The sequence below is a fragment of the Macaca thibetana genome, chromosome 7, assembly GCF_024542745.1.
Source record: "Macaca thibetana thibetana isolate TM-01 chromosome 7, ASM2454274v1, whole genome shotgun sequence".
NCBI lineage: Eukaryota > Metazoa > Chordata > Mammalia > Primates > Cercopithecidae > Macaca > Macaca thibetana.
In genome coordinates, this window is record NC_065584.1 from 147551594 (window position 1) to 147569218 (window position 17625).

General features: G+C 44.8%; 1 protein-coding gene across 1 annotated transcript in view; it reads left to right on the forward strand.

Moving 5' to 3' along the window:
- The first annotated feature begins 16281 nt into the window (after positions 1 to 16281).
- Positions 16282 to 17625, forward strand: part of RAB8B (RAB8B, member RAS oncogene family) — a 79698-nt gene continuing 78354 nt past the window's right edge. The window contains exon 1 of the mRNA XM_050796039.1: positions 16282 to 16555. Within this exon, the coding sequence (XP_050651996.1) occupies positions 16432 to 16555 (124 nt within the window). The 5' untranslated portion in view covers positions 16282 to 16431. The remainder of the gene's footprint in view (positions 16556 to 17625) is intronic.

Sequence of the window (17625 nt, forward strand, 5' to 3'; positions counted from 1 at the left end):
ATTTTTTGTAGTTTTAGTAGAGATGGGGTTTCACTGTGTTAGCCAGGATGGCCTCAATCTCCTGACATCGTGATCTGCCCGCCTCGGCCTCCCAAAGTGCTAGGATTACAGGCATGAGCCACTGCGCCCGGCCTAGCACGTGTTACATGGCCGGAGCAGGAGGAAGAGAGCGAAGGGGGAGGTGTTACAGACTTTTAAACAACCAGATGTCATAGAACTCACTATCATGAGAAGAGCAAGGGGGAAGACTGCCCCCACGATCCAATCACCTCCCATCAGGCCTCTCCTCCAACACTGGGGATTACAATTCACACATGAGATTTCAGCAGGGACACAAATCCAAACCATATCACCATCTCTTTAAGTGAAGTAGGAAAGACACAAGACTTTAAAGGAAGGAATGGATTCTAGACAGGCCTGAGCCTTGTAGCGTGTTCTCGGTAAGCACTGTCCCTGAAGAGGAGACTCCTATCATGAGCTGTCAGCCAGCAAACCCTGGCAGGGATGATAGGAAGACCTGCAGAGGAGATCTTCGGAAAGAGCTCTTCCCTCTGTGTGACACTTTAGATCTCAAGGATCTCTCCAGAACAGTCCCAGGAATAAACGGATATACCTTGTTCTTTGCACTTTGATTGCAAAAACCAGCCCATCATCTGCCACCAGCTGGACCTAGTGAATTTTGGTGCTGCCTGCCATGCAGACATCTGAGACGTGCGTTGATTACATGCTCTGCCCCCCACTGCCATTGCTAAGCCCTGCTTTCTGTTCAGGCAATGTGAGCCGGCTGTGCCTTCCTGCTCCTCTGTTGTCTGCAGCAGTCTGTGATCAGAACGTAGAGGCTTAACCATAGCCATGGAAAGCAGGATGCACTCCAAACTTAGCTGACTTTGGATAAAATGGCTCTAAAGCTCTTTTTCATTTATATACAACTTTACATTACAAAGCCCGTCACAATCAGCATTAATTAAACCTGCCACTCATTGCCCTCTGAGGTAGAGCTGAATTAGTCTGCTCATTTTACAGCTGACAAAACAGACAGAAAGGCTTAAGGATTTGCTGAAGTGAAGTGGGGTTCAATCAAGGAAGCCTGGCATGATTCCCTTTCTAGTTCATTCTTCTTCTCCTGGAGGAGGCCTTCAAAATGCCTCGCTCCTAACTCCGAGCGGCTAAAGGAAGCCAAGTGGGAAGAGGAGCTTGGCAGAGCAGCCGTGGCGATCTAGAACAGAACATCAGTGTGAGGTTTGGACGATGTGAGCACAGCCATGTCATGTTTTCCTGATTTTCAGTAGATATTATACACATGCGCATGCACGTGCGCGCGCGCACACACACACACACAGTTTCTCTTGTTGGATCAGGGAGCAGAAGGATGTTGGAACGTAGTTGGAATGCTGGTTGACAGCAATGCTCTGATTGACCTGGTGGCAAAGTGGCCCACCCATTACCCACACTCCAACCACTTACTAGAGCCTTTATATTAGAATTTTAAACAAACTCAAAATCAAACACATTCCAAGGACAGGCCCGGTTTCCCATTTTGTGGGGCCTGGAGCAAGAATGAAAACGAAAACCAACATATCATATGTCTAAATATTTAAAAATTCTAGCCAAAGCTAACAAACTTGGGTTTCCTACCTTGACAGATATACCTTTATAATGATGCAGATAATTGGTTTGAATTTAGAATATTTCAGCTCCTTAGAGCTCCATACCAAAACGTGGTGGCTCAGGAGAGCAGCCCTGGCCCAGAACACTGCCCTTCCTTCACCCTTCAAATTGGGCCCACATCATGAAGGGCCTCACACACACATGATGTGGATTCCAGCCCATATGTCCAAGTGCTGGCCATATCATCACCCCCTTTTGGTTACCACTTGGGCCTATGGCCCAATTGTACAGTCCACCCTCAGTATAGATCAGGGCCGGTGCAGTGGCTCACACCTGTAATCCCAGTACTTTGGGAGGCTCACTTGAGGTCAGGAGTTCGAGACCCGCCTGGCCAACATGGTGAAACCCTGTCTTTACTAAAAATACAAAAATTAGCTGAGCATGGTAGTAGACGCCTATAATCCCAACCACTCGAGAGGCTGAGGCAGGAGAATCGCTTGAACCCTGGAGGCAGAGCTTCCAGTGAGCTGAGACTGCACCACTGCACTCCAGCTTAAGCAACAGAGCAAGATTCTGTTTCAAAAAAAAAGAGAAAGGGCCAAGCACAGTGGCTCATGCCTGTAATCCTAGCACTTTGGGAGGCCGAGGCGAGTGGATTACCTCAGCTCAGGAATTTGAGACCAGCCTGGGCAACACAGTGAAACCCTGTCTCTACTAAAATACAAAAAATTAGCTGGGCGTGGCCGTGTGTGTCTGTAATCTGTAATCCAAGCTACTTGGGAGGCTGAGGCAGGAGAATTGCTTGAACCCGGGAGGCAGAGGTTGCAGTGAGCCGAGATTACACCACTGCACTCCAGCCTGGGTGACAGAGCGAGACTCCATCTCCAAAAAAAATAAAAAAGAAAGAAAGGAAGGAAGGAGGGAGGGAAGGAAGGAAGGAAGGAAGGAAGGAAGGAAGGAAGGAAGGAAGGAAGGAAGGAAGGAAGGAAGGAAGGAAGGATAGATAAGGAGAAGAGGTCCATACCAATCCTGGAAGCAGGGCCATTGGCAGGGAATCCTGAGTTCTGGGTACCTGGAATGTAGCCTAAAAAGATGGCATGGCTCTGGGTGAGTAAATCCACTTTGTCTGTAAACTCCTTGCCCAGTGGAGAGGACTGGCCAGAAGAGAACAAGGGTATCATAGGGCTCTCTACACAGTGGGCCCCAGAGGAGAGGCCCCTCTTGCCAAGACCTAAGAGCAAATCGTATCTGTACAAATAATAAATAAGCCAAAGGTGTGAGTTAATAGAGTCTGCACGAATCTGGGTACCATTATTTCTACCTCAACTATACAGCACAGAGGCATGAGCTGTTTCAATATTTTATCTGCTACCTCCAATAAATAACTTACTTATACTGTGCAGTAGGCATTATCTCCAGTAGGTATGAGAGCCAGAGAATGAATGAATGAGCTCCATAAGTAAATATTTTACTGCTACGGTTGCACTCCCATGTAAAACCAGACATCAAAACTCTAGAGGGTGATCCAAAAGTCAGTGCCACTGCTGCTGCCTCCCCAGAATGGACCAAGGGGGAGGAAGAAGAGAAGCTTGACTCCCTGGACCGCTGGGCATTGCTTTTTGTGGGGGTTGCTTGGGTCAGTCAAGGTTGTGAGGAGCTGTCAGACAACACAGCTTCTGTCCACATCATTTCCTTCAGAATCAGCGTCATGATCACAGTCCTGGCTTTAAGATGCAAAGAAGCCAAAATTATGAGTTTCCTTATTGTTCACCCATATCTCAGTTTTGCATAATAATTTACAATATTTAATATTAAGGGAAAAATGTCCACATGTAAAAAGTATTTTCATCACCAAATTCTCAAGGCAAAAGATGTAAGGAAATGTGTACAATGTTTATTTTGATGCAAATTTGTTGTTGTGTGTTTAAATGCTAACAGCATTGAATTCTGGATTCTCGGTTCAGGCAAGGGTTCCTCCAACTTTCTCCAATAATATTGTTCCTAAAGGAGGTGACTCAATGCTGGTCAGCAAGACTTTGCTGGGATGGTTCACCCAAGAGCATCTCTCTTAGGTGATGCTGATGATTGCTAGTAAAACTCGATGTCACTGATACTGAGTGTTGTAACCTTCCATTTATCAACAATAGTTAGGGAATTAGGTGTTCTAATACACTGGGTAATCCACTTAATTATAGACTAACAGTATCTAAAGAAATATAAACTAGTTTTGAAATAACTATAAGGCTGGGCACAGTGGTTCACGCCTGTAATCCCAGCACTTTGGGAGGCCGAGGTGGGTGGATCACTTGAAGTCAGGAGTTCAAGACCAGCCTGGTCAACATGGTGAAACCTCATCTTCACAAAAAAATTTAAAAATTAGCCAGGCATGGTGGTGTGTGCCTGTAATCCCAGCTACTTGGGAGGTTGAGGCAGAAAAATCGCTTGAACCCAGGAGGCAGAAGTTGGAGTGAGCGGAGGTTGCACCACTGCACTCCAGCCTGGGTGACAGAGTGAGACTCTGTCTCCAAAAAAAAAAAAAAAAAAAAAAGAACTATAAACTAGCACAACAGTACATTACCAGCATATCATAATTCTACCTAGTATTTTAACTATTTAAGTGTGGGTCCCACCTCCTGTGAAGGCCATAGGTTTCTTATTGAGTGGTCTGTGTCAGTTTCATCTTTATTCCTCTTATGGTATCTAGCAAGTTGATTTATATATTATAGGTGCTGAAAGAGTTTTTGTTGAATGAATGAAACTATAGAACACAAACTATCATTTACTAACATGACTTAATCCTTCTTTGATGACTCAGAGGGCCCTCCAGGATCACACGTTTCTTCAAGGTTGTTATTATGTGCATTATCTATGGGGATGTTTAAGCATAGACCAAGTGGTTGAACAGGGAATTCTTCAGTGACTGGAAGATAGGACTTGATAACTACCAGCTCATTCCAATTCTGTGTGTATGTGTTGAAAAGTCAAATATAGAAATGATCTCATTTATTATCACCTGAAAGAACATGTTTATGAAACCAGGAGATTACAAGTGAAAACTGTTAAATAGCCTCTGTTAATAAGCCTTAACCAGAATTCATGGTCCTTGACCATGATAAGCCAATTAATCTGAAAAGGTAGGATACCATTAGTGCTGTGAGCGTATTATTACCATTATTTAATTTTATTAAAACCTGCTTAGTAGATTATAATTTACTAATTAATGCAAACATATTTGTCACTATGTGGCTAATATATGCCAAGCCTGTGTTAGTCAGTCATTAGGGATACAATGTGAATATAATTCATGCCCTCAAGAAATTTAAATAATTTTTCTGTAAAAACATTTCATTGTGCAGATCATTTTTACAGCACTTTAAATGTCAACGTGGGAAATTAGCCTGGGTGTGATTTGACCTTCTAACCTAGCCTATAATTCGTTCAAAATACAGAACAAGACAAAGCAAAAAATGCCAATGTTAGCTTAATTACTTGACATTAGTCTTTTTCTCAAAAACGCAATATTCAGAATGTTCATTCAGAATTTCAGGTAAATATGCTTCTGCACAGAAGGTGATTTTCATTCCAGGTTAGTACCACATCTGCCAGTGCCCCAGAGCTTGAGGGTGAAGCGGCCTCCCCAGGTGTGGAGGACAGAGAGACGTCACAGCGCCCCACCCTCCTCTCTGATCTTTCTGTGGATCTGATAGTGACAGAGGCGGCAGCAGGGAGCCCTCCCCTGGGACTCAGGAGAAACCTGGGAGGCAGGGACGGGTGTTCTCAGGCCAGTCTGTCAGGAATTCAGGAGATGGATGCTGCCGTCTTTCCTCATAGCTTCCTGTAAACATGCTGATTTTCAACTTGATAGTAGGACTTTGCTATTCAGTGTTTTCATATCTAAAACTAGGGGGTTATGTTGCGGGAGGTGGCTCAGTCTCTAATCTCAGCACTTTGCGAGCCCGAGTCGGGCAGATCACTTCAGGCAAGGAGTCTGAGACCAGCCTAGGCAACATGGTGAAACCCCATCTCTACCAAAAAATAAAAATAAAAATTAGCTGGGCGTGGTGGTGAGGGCCTGTGGTCCCAGCTGAGGTGGAAGGATACCTTGAGCTGAAGCGGGAGGATGCCTTGAGCTGAGCGGGAGGATGCCTTGAGCTGAGGCGGGAGGATGCCTTGAGCTGAGGTGGGAGGATACCTTGAGCCTGGGAGGTAGAGGTTGCAGTGAGCCAAGATCGTGCCACTACACTCCATGCTGGGTGACAGAGAGAGACCCTGTCTCAAAAATAAATAAATAAATAAATAAATAAATAAATAAATAAAAATAAGGGCCGAGTGCGGTGGCTCACGTCTGTAATCCCAGCACTTTAGGAGGCCGAGGCGGGTGGATCACCTGAAGTCAGGAGTTCGAGACCAGCCTGGCCAATATGGTGAAATCTCGTCTCTACTAAAAATACAAAAAATTAGCCAGGCGTGGTGGCGGGCGCCTGTAGTCCCAGCTACTCCGGAGGCTGAGGCAGGAGAATCTCTGGAACCCGTGAGGCATAGGCTGCAGTGAGCCGAGATCTCACCACTGCACTCCAGCCTGGGCGACAGAGTAAGACTCCGTCTCAAAAAAAAAAAAAAAAAAAAGTTGAGATTAAATCAGTTTCCTACCATACAGTCTGCAGGACATAAGCCCCATAAGATGCACCATCAGACTGGAGTGTGGGGAAAGCCGTGTGCCACACCTTGCCGTGGAGACTCACAGCTGCGCCTCTGCACACTGATGTCAGAGAAGCTGCACCGTCTAAACAACCGATAGCAGCATTTCTCAAAATGCTTAGCCCTGAAATCTTTTCTTCTTGTGTCACCTACTAGCACCTGCTGACTCACTTAGTGTTCTGAGGTACACATTTTGAGAAACCCTGGAATACATCTGTATAGTCATTGGTTTTTTGTTTTGTTTTTTCTCAAGATGGAGCTTCGCCCTGTCACCAGGCTGGAGTGCAGTGGCGCAATCTCGGCTCATTGCAACCTCCGTCTCTGGGTTCAAGCAATTCTCCTGCCTCAGCCTCCCGAGTAGCTGGGATTACACCACGCCCAGCTAATTTTTGTATTTTTAGTAGAGACGGAGTTTCACCATGTTGGTCAGGATAGTCTCAATCTCCTGAACTCGTGATCCGCCTGCCTTGGCCTCCCAAAGTGCTGGGATTACAGGCGTGAGTCACTGCGCCCGGCAGGTTTTTATGGCCTCTTAAAGCAAGAAGTAATCGTAGAAGTCAGAGGTCCATTGAGGTTAGATAACCTATCAAGGATCTCAGTTAGTCAGCGGGCAGACTAGGTCCCTTTCATCTGTCAATTTCTTACATTCTGTATTCTCATAACCTTGATGAATAAAATTTTACTGTGAGGAAAGCTAGAAAAAGCATCAGCAATTGAAATCCACAGACAATTCCTAAGTCCCAGAGTTTCTACTTTTCGGTGAGCCCTGTTGGTTGAAGTGACTCCTGATTAAGCAAAAGCGATTAGAAATACTATATTTTCTAATGATGACTCTCTACAAGCTAGTGAAGGTGTTATTGAATAGAGACTTATGCACAGTTCGAGAAGCCAGTGAGAAGAGGGAAAGGAGAAACAAACAGTATGGAGTCCAGAGCGCAGGTAATTAGCTCCTGGTGATGAAAAGTAAATTACTTTTTTTGATACTGAGCTCAAGGAGATCCTTTGATTTTTTTTTTTTTTTTAAAGTACTAAGTATGAGTCAGATTCAGTTGGTGTCAGTCTTGAAAAAGAGAACTGATACTCTACTGACCTTAAAGCCTTGTCTCCTAGATAGGGTCACCTTTTTGCCAGCTCGAAAAAAATCTCACACATCTCTTCACTTGGTCTTTGCCTTGAGTTAAAAGAACGAAAATAATTTTAGGCTTTAATCTCTTTTTATGCAGTTTGCTTGTAAAGAATTATTTAAGTTGGTGGCTGAGTAAACAACGGTATTCTCCCAGCAGTTAATTCCACTGGCTATTCCGCAGTCCCAACTATAGTATAGCCTAGCCCCAAAGTAATTAAAGAAGCAAGCAATTTGCATTCTTTTTCTACAAAACTACTCTTGAGTAGCAGATGGCAAACACAAATGTTTTGCTCTAGAGACATATGGAAACCTCTCTGTTTCATAAAAGCCTCAATAAATATTAAACCCCGAATGATGCCTTTCATTGCAGAAATAAAATGTGATAATCCCCCAAACAGCCTAATTAGACCATATAGCTACTTGAGTTTCAGAAAGCGGTAGGTGGGAAATTACAACGTGATTGGGATTTCATTCTCAGTTTCTCTTAATCTGAATATTCAACCTGGCCCAAAGGAATCACCTATTCAGCCTTATTTATTCAGCATTCTATCAGGTTATCATCATCATTTATCCTTGTAATTTTAAAAGTGAATAATCAAAGAGTCTTGCTTGATTTCATATTAACTCTTCAGTTCTGTCTAAACCAGTGAGAGCAAGGAATTTCACAAAGGGACAGGGTGTTTTATCACAGGTTCTGGAGCAATTCAACGTGCTCTGTGATTAACTCTGTTTATAAGCCCTTGCTATTGTTAAACTAGAAAAAAAAAAAAAGTCAGAGCCAGGCACAGTAGTGTGCACCTGTAGTCCTAGCTATTCGGGAGGCCGAGGCAGGAGGATCACTTGAGCTCAGGAGTTTGAGGTTACAGTGAGCTATGATTGTGCCCATGAATAGCCACTGCACTCCAGCCTATGGAACATTGTGAGACCCTGCCTCTAAATATATATATATATATAAATAAATATATATATATGTCTATGTTTAAGGTTATTCGGGAAATGATTATGATTATTCATATTAAGTAGCAATTGCAGGCAGAAATCTGATTGGAGTTGGCTCAAAGTACAAAGCAGAATTTCATTTTTCTCTTAACCCAGTAGTTTGGCAACCCAATAAATCACTGTTGCTATCTCAGGACTGAAACTTTGTGCTCCTTGGAAAGAGAGAAGCACTGATAACTGAGTCATAAGGGTGAATCGAATGTTGTTTAGAACAAGGAACTAGGTGTCTTGGGCTCCTTTCCTAGCTGTATACCCTACATGGCCTCAATGGGACTCACAAGGCCTCTGACGTTGCTGATAAATCCCCCGATTCACCAGGGTGTTTGGGTGGCTCAGGAGACTATTGTGTGAAAGACCAGAACTTCCAGGTCTCAGGATATGTTATGGAGGCCTGGATTCAAGAGTTCAAAGGATTTTACAGATGGGAATGGATGATGTCATTCAGCTCCTCCCATTTTACAGTTAAGGAAACTGAGGCACAGAAAGGCTGTGCTTGTTTAAGGTCACAGAACTAGTTAGTGGCAGACGGGAAACAGAACTCAGGTCATCTGATGCTGAGTTCAGTCCTTTTTACAATTACAAAGTTCCAGGACAGATTAGTCAGAGCCTGATAGAAAAATCAGAAAGTTGGCTTCAGGAGCCATTTAAGGGTATAAAGCCCATTTTAAACTCTTTGCTGCCAAAATGGGCTTTATACCCTTAGCTGATTCCTGAAGTAGGGCAGAAAAGAGACCAGGTGTCGAAGTGCTTTGGTTAATTCTGGCTTTGGGCTACCCATTCCCTCCTCAAGGAGGCCATATTTCCTTCTTCCCAGTTAAGCATCAACCCATCTGTTTAGAGAATGACAAATTACACTTTTTCTGGATTCATTTCTGTGATTTCTCCAATGTAATCCATCACTTGGTAGTACTTGACACAAATATCCACGTGATGGGCAGGCATGGTGGCTCACACCTGTAACCCCAGCACTTTGGGTGGCCAAGGTGGGCAGATCACCAGAGGTCAGGAGTTTGAGATCAGCTTGACGAATATGGTGAAACTCTGTCTCTACTGAAAGTAAAAAAATTAGCCAGGTGTGGTGGCGTGTGCCTGAAATTCCAGCTGCTCAGGAGGCTGAGGCACGAGAATTGCTTGAACCCGGGAGACAGAGGTTACAGAGAGCCGAGATCGAGCCACTGCACTCCAGCCTGGGTAATACAATGAGACTCAGTCTCAAAAACAAGCAAACAAATATCCATGTGCATCTGACACACAAACACAGATGGTGCTCATTTGTTGGTTTCCTAGCCTTATCTTCTCCAGTCTTCACTAAGAGAACCCTGTGTTTAGGGTGAGGCTGACTCTACACCCAGTCCCAGTGGCTTAGATCAGTTGACTGAGGCCACTCTCTTGGGACCTGGATAGGTTCAGGGAAGGGCAGTCAAGGCCCATGGAACTCAATTCCTGGGTATTTATTTGAACTCTTGGGGAAAAGGATTCTCTACATTCTGCTCTGTGTGAATATGGAAGCAAGGAGCCCCACCAGTTTCAGGAAGACATTTTGCAACTACCTGGGGCTAGCCTATTGAAATAAGTGCTATTTCGAAGACGTGTTGCTAAGATGCTGACAGAGAGAAACCAGGAACTGGGCATATAATTTGAGCTACTGGATTAAGCCTCACCTGTCACTAGGCCTATATCTGATAATTTTAGTTTAGGGTTAAATATTTTTATGGTTTACTTAAGTATTTTTATTTAGGTCATTTAGTATTCTGTTATTTACTACCATAAGCATCCCAATACCTGTTCTGATGCTGATTGTGAGTTTCAGCATGTCTTGACTTTGCCATTGGATAAGAGTCCATTTTAAAGTTGGCCCCAAGAGACTTAAAAAAAAAAAAAAACAAAACCAAAAAACTCAAGTTTACAAGAAGCTCTACCCAAAATGCATAGTCCTTATTGCACGTCTTACTTTACACAAAATCCCACAAAATAACAATGCCTAGCTTAATGAAATGAATGAATTTTACTAATATTTTATTGTCAGCAACTTTATTATCAGAGAAAGAAATAATATAAGAGGTATTAGAATGAATTCCTTCCAAACCACCTTTGGGTGCAGGAGTCCTCAACTCCTGAGTGGGCCGGTTCCAGTCAGTGGCCTGTTAGGAACTGGGTTACACAGCAGGAGGTGATCAGCAGGTGAGCAAGCATTACCACCTGTGCTCCGCCTCCTGTTTGAACAGAGGTGGCACTACATTCTCAGAGGAGCATGAACCCCATTGTGAACTGTGTGTGCAAGGGATCTAGGCTGCACACTCCTTATGAGAATCGATGCCTAGGCCAGACGCAGTGGCTCACAACTGTAATCCCAGCACTTTGGGAGCCCAAGACAGGCGGATCACCTGAGGTCAGCAGTTTGGGACCAGCTTGGCCAACACGGTGAAACCCCATCTCTACTAAAAACACAAAAATTAGCCAGGTGTGGTGGTGTGCGTCTGTAATCCCAGCTACTCAGGAGGCTGAGGCAGGAGAATCGCTTGAACCTGGGGAGTGGAGGTTCCAGGGAGCCTAGATCATGCCACCGCACTCCAACCTGGGTGACAGAGTGAGACTCTGTCCCAAAAAGAAAAAAAAAAAAATCTAATGCTTGATGGTCTGTCATTGTCTCGTATCACCCCTAGACGGGACCATCTAGTTGCAGGAAAACAAGCTCAGGGCTCCCACTGATTCTACATTATGTAGAATGTATATATTGTAGGGGTCTTATCATCTCTCACTTTTATCTAACTTCTGCATTCAGTGGTGGTATGCATAGTATGTAACAATCAGTTTGGCAGGAACACTTGACCGAGCAGATTGGAAGCCTGGCCCATCAGAATGGATGCTCAAATAATCAAAATCAACACCCAACCAATTAGAATGCATGCCCCACTAATCCGAATGAAAAGCCAACCAATCAGAATGGACAACTTATCTTGACCTATCAAGATAAATGCAGTGTGTACAAGTCTCACATTTACCATTGAATTTTTCACTTGTGGTCTCTCCCCTCAATTAGCTGGGAGCAAACAGAGGGCAAGGACCACACGAGACATCTTTTTGTATCCTCCAGGTGGCCTTGCTTAGCTGGTTTCAAACTGTGAACTTAATGAACGTTTGCGTGGACATTTTTCACCCAGTGATTGCTCAGGAAGTATCAGTGAGTGGAAAGGGTACAGTTTGTCCCTCTGATTAGGATAATTGTAGAATTATACACTGGAGTATCACTAAATAGCATTTTCTTTATGACACACAGGTGATATGAAAAATTGGTGTTTTTAAGGGCTTATCATTCAGTGTGATCTTGACAAACCAGAAAAATAATATATAATTATGCTGATTTCTTAAACACAACAATGAATAGTGTACTTACCGAATGAATAACATATAAATACAAGGTAGAGTACAAATAGAAAGGTATTAGTGAGGTCCCAAACACCTATTATAGCAAATCATAAACTAAAGGTGTCCAGATGTTTTAAAATTAGCTAGACTGCTGAGATGCCAGTCAGATCTTTATTCATTTATTCATTGAACACCTTGAGTACCTACTATGTATAAAGCATGCTGGGGATGCAGCAATACCTTAGCAGTCTCTTTCCTCAAAGAGCTCAACTTTTAAGGGAGCAGACAAAGAAGCACACAAACCATTCAATAACAGAGAGAGAACTTATTCAACAGCTGAGTCATCAGTCAGTGAAGATAATCACCATAAAGGACATCTTTGTAGCCCACCGGGACAGCTGTGCTTAACAGATGGCAGAGGGCCAGAACCTAACAGTGGCTGGGCAGAAGTGTCAACCGAGATGGGTACACACTGATTCCCAGAGGCTGCTTTGCCTTTAATTTTTCAGGACCATGTAAGCTCCTGGATTCTTATACAATTAAGGAGAGGAAAAGTCCCAATAATAACTGATATTGGGCCGGGTGTGGTGGCTCCTGCCTGTAATCCCAGCACTTTGGGAGGCCAAGGTGGGTGGATCACCTGAGGTCAGGAGTTCGAGATCAACCTGGCCAACATGGTGAAACCCTATCTCTACTAAAAATATAAAAATTAGCCGGGCATGGTGATGGGCATCTGTAATCCCAGCTACTTGGGAGGCTGAGGCAGAGGAATTGCTTGAACCCAGGAGGCAGAGGTTGCAGTGAGTTGAGATTGTGCCATTGCACTCCAGCCTGGGCAACAAGAGTGAAACTCTTTCTCAAAAACAATAAAAACCTGATATTGGTTTTGCCAGCCTTTGATAAGTAGGAGTCTCAGTCAAATTTAATTTCATTAAAGCAATTAAGAAAGGTGACATTTCTTGCTCTCAAGTGTCACGGAGCAACTTAAACCAGTTTAATAATTCTTAAATTATTTTGAAAATTTGCTTAGAGAACACACAGACCCTCAAGACTATGTTTGTAGAATCTTGGGGGTGGACCCCCAAGATGAATACATTACTGTGGAGAATGAATAATGCCTTTGGCATTGTGCAACATGGCAGTCTTTCTTGCTACCATGAGGAAAGTTAGCCTGAGGACAAAGTAAACGCAGAGAAGAGCAGGAACAAGAGAATACAGGAAAATGAACTAAAACTTTGATCAAAACCAGCCAAAAGCTCACACAGACCTCATACCAGACAGACCTTTCAGCAATAACCCATTTCCTTAAAAATTCACACGGAAGAACTCGGATTGACACAGCCTGGGTCATATGCCTACCTCTGTGGCATATGCAGTGAAGTGACATGATTCACAGTCACCATTAGAAAGAGGAGTGGCTTTCCAAAAGCAGAAAGAGTGTTGGTCTGACAAAATTCACAGCAGGTAGACTCCTTGGACATCTAGATTACTGTAGTCAAGCTGTCATGTACAATGTTAACCCTATAGAAGGCTTCAATAAACATTCGCTAAATCAAATTGAATGTGCTGGTCTGCCTAGTGCTCTGCAGTCATGTAGTATTTATAGGGTGGGCTTGGGAAACTGACAGAAAGTATTGATATGGTTCACTCAGAGCATAGTAACTTGGAGTTTAAAACGGGGTCCACTGATAGCTCTGAGAGAAAGAAGGAACAGTGGCAACCAGCAACCTGCTACCTTAGGTAACTGTAGTGCTACAGATATACTTAATGTTCAGTCCTTTGAGCAAAATGCCTTCATTCAAGAGTACTCAGTTACTGTTACCAGACTCTGATATCTAAATAACATTGTTGCACAAAATATGAAAATGAATAATGTGTAAGAGAAAAAAAACTAATTCTTTTTGAAGTAGTATCAATATGTCAAAATGCTTGAATGGTTCAACAGTGGTGCGCAAACTTACCAGCTAGAAAGTCCCAGTATTATATATACTTGGTAGCAGAGAAAAACTGGGGAAGTGAAAATAAGACAACATTATTATTTTTTAAAATTCCCACCAATTAACAAAATTCCCCTAAGAAAATTTAGGGACTTTAAAATTCCTAATGCTAGTTTCTCTTTTGAACTTAAGTTCTTTACCGTATCATTTTTATTCTACATTTTTATTTCTACATTTTGATTCATATAGAAAGAGAATGATAATAGTTGCATACAGACAGTGGGACTAAACATGATTTTAATAAATATACTTTTTTTCTTTTTTTTTTCAGAGGGAGTCTCGCTGTGTCGCCCTGTGGCGCGATCTCGGCTCCGCCTCCCGGGTTCACGCCATTCTCCTGCCTCAGCCTCCTGAGTAGCTGGGACTACAGACGCCCGCCACCACACCCGGCTTTTTGTGTTTTTAGTATAGACGGGTTTCACCGTGTTAGCCAGGATGGTCTCGATATCCTGACCTCGTGATCCGCCCACCTCGGCCTCTCAAAGTGCTGGGATTATAGGCGTGAGCCACCGTGCCCGGCCATAAATATATATTTTTAAAAAGAAAGAAATTTCACTCGTCTTTGCGGAATTTTTCCCCCTTCTTTTCCAGGAATGAGGAGGAAGGTATAGAACAATCCACACTGTTCAGACCATGGCTGAAGTCACGTTCAGAGGCTTGCTCAAGGACTGGCTTGGGCAAGGAGACTCAGCCTGTGCCAGAGAGCAGAATCCTTCTTCATTAGGGGCAGACACTGTGACTTTGACCTCATTAGAGCTTTGTTCCTATCTAGTGGACTCTAGGAATGAGACATTCCGTAAGCAGCAGCAGCAGCAGCAGCAGCAGCAGCAGCAGCAGCAGCCAGCCGCCGCCGCCGCCGCCCTCTGGCTACTGTATGATCAATAAGTTAATGATGATGCATTTCATCTTTAACCCACATAGAAAATGAAGGCCAATTCCAGGGCCAACTAAGTCTTCTGCCACAATGCGACCGAGAATGGATTATCAGTGGTACTGTTCGTAAAGTCACAAGGCACACAGTATGTGTCTGAAAAAGCCTACTGGCTTGTTCAACTAACTGTCCACGTTTTTTTTCTTTTCTTTTCTTATTCCACTAATGGTGGAGTCCACTGGTTCCCTTAATAACCTCTAGCCTTCCAGAAGGTGTTTATATAGCTAAGATAAATGGTAAACGTCTGGACCAGAGGTTCTTAAACATTTTGGTTTCAAGACCCCTTTATCCTCTTAAAAATTATTGAAGACTCCAAGAAGCTTTTGTTTATGTGGGTTTAATCTGTCCGTATTTGACATATTAGAAATTAAAACTTTCAAGGGAGAACAACAGATGAGAGACAGAGAGCCCTGGCAGGGTGGACTCCTGGTCCCACACCTCCTTAGCCTTTTGCTTCCACATTACCTGAACCAGTCAACTCCCTTTTCACAACAGCTAATCCGGTTGGGTTTCTGCCACTAGCAAATGAAAGGGGACTGAACAATACACCCACAAAACAAAGAATTAGCCTAAGACAATAAATAATAAAGGATTAACTTGAGTATAACAGAATACTGTTTCCCCCTATATTCGTCATCAGTTAAGTGAGAGCCTACTGAAGACTAATGAATATTACCATCAATGCTAACAGTGCCTTATGGGTTTCAAAGAACTTCCACATTTAGTATTTAAGTTTCACTAGAACCCTATGAAGTATCTTGTTTCATATCCATTTTACAGATGAGAAAACTGAAAAGTACAGTGTTTGCGTGACTTGTCACAGCGGTTATGCAGCAAACCCAAGACTAAATTGAAATCTTACTCTCTAAATTCCCGTGGCCCGGTTCCCGCCTCACAGGACGCTTGCAGTTTTATGGGGCACAGACCTGTAGCACAAGGTTTCCCAGATTTAAAAATCCATCCTCCTGCGAGGAGAGAGGAGCGATCAGCGTAAAAGATTCTTTGAATACTCATCGTATTTGGCTCTGGTCTGTGTGGCTTGAAGAAGGGGGCACGAGTGAGGTTCGAGTTAGCATGGTAACCATTCTTTCTCAGCTCTGTGACTGAGGGGCTGCCGGAGGGGGGTTATAGTGGTTCTGGGCATGGCCTGGGGGAGAAGCTGGATAATGCACTCTGCAGATAACCCGTAGGCTGCGCCACAGCAGCGCCAAGGAAAGAAAGCATCTCTGCTCCAGGTCTCGGCGGAAGAGATGCGGGAACTACGGGGCTCTGATTCTGAGGTCCTGGATTTGGAAGGCGCCCGCACACAAAGAAATTACAAAGTTAAGTTCCGGTGGCTCTACCAGCAGAGTTCGAAACGGGGCGTCCCTTCCCAGCTCGGGTGGAAACGCCTCCACCCTGTCACCCCGCCCATAGCAGGTCTTTTATCCGCTGGAGCCGCCTGGACAGTCCGCGCGGGGCACGCCCGAGGCTCCCGGGAGGAACTACAAGTCCCATGAAGCCCCGGGGCGCGGGCGGTGATGACGAAGCCCTCGCGGATTGGCCTCACGGGGAGGGGCGCGCAGGCCTTCTCTGAGAGGAGGGGCGGGGCGCGGGGCGGAGCGAGCAGCGGCGGATTGGCGGGCACGCCCCCTCGCCCGCGGCCCCCTCCTCGCTTCTCTCCACTGCCTCCTCTGGCTCCCCGGTCAGAGGGCCGGAGCGAGAAGATGGCGAAGACGTACGATTATCTCTTCAAGCTGCTGCTGATCGGCGACTCGGGGGTGGGCAAGACCTGCCTCCTGTTCCGCTTCTCAGAGGACGCCTTCAACACCACCTTCATCTCTACCATCGGTGAGGGAGGGGCCGCGGCCCGGGACCGGGGAGAGAATTGGGGGGCGGGTACGAGGGGACGGGGAGAGGGCGGGGGGCGCTTGGGAGCCCGGGAGAGGAGATCCCGGGGACTGCAAGGTGGCGGGGGCACTGAGAGGGGCGAGGGCGTTTGAGGGAGAGGGGCGAGCGGGAACGTGAGGCTAGGGCGAAGGGGTAACTTGGGGGCAAAGGAAGGGGAAGGGGAACAGAGGAACAAGGACTAGGGGTATTGGGGGAACGAGAGGGTTTGCAGACTGACAGGGAGGGGTCTTTGAGGGACAAAATGTGTTGGGGGAAGACGCAGGAAATCTCGTGTAGAGAGAGAAGGGGATAGTGGACGTGCAAATGGATTAAAAGACAGGAGAGGAAGGAAATGTGAAGGGGGAAATGAGGGATGGGGCAATGAGAGGGATGTGAAGTAAAGGGACAGAGGACACAAGGGACAGAGAGGTGAGAACCAGGCAACTGGAAGGGAATTCAGGGGAATGAGCGGTCAGGAGGTGAGGAAGAAGGGGACGGCTGGCCACAGGAGGTCTGGACCGAGATGTCGTAGGAGGGGGCAGAAGAAAATTGTAGGTGGAAGAAGAGTTCAAGGGATCAGAGGGCGGAATGAGGATACTTGGTGGAGAAAGTAAAGGAGATCTGGGTGTGAGACAGAAAGGAAAAGAGGAAGCAACATCATAGTAAAGGGAGGTTGAGCAGAGAAGAGAGAGGAGATGGAAAAGAGAGGAAATGGAAAGTAGTGGGGCGCAGGACTTGCTCCAGTAACTGATTACCATGTTCTCTTTACTTCCTTTGGATCAAGTGCAGGAGAAAGCAAAATGTGACTAATGATGGAATAATGTCTGTAGAGCGTTAATTTGTTCTGTGAGTGTTAATGGATGTTAAGGGAATTGGTGACTTTTGGAAATGATGTGGTCAGGAAAATATGGTTCACCTCTTTACTATGATCTCCTGAGAAGCAAGACTTCTCAGTATTTTAAATCCTTGGGTTTGAATGTTTAACAACTTCTCAGCCAAGGAATTGATCTTATGTTCTACCTGCCTCCCTG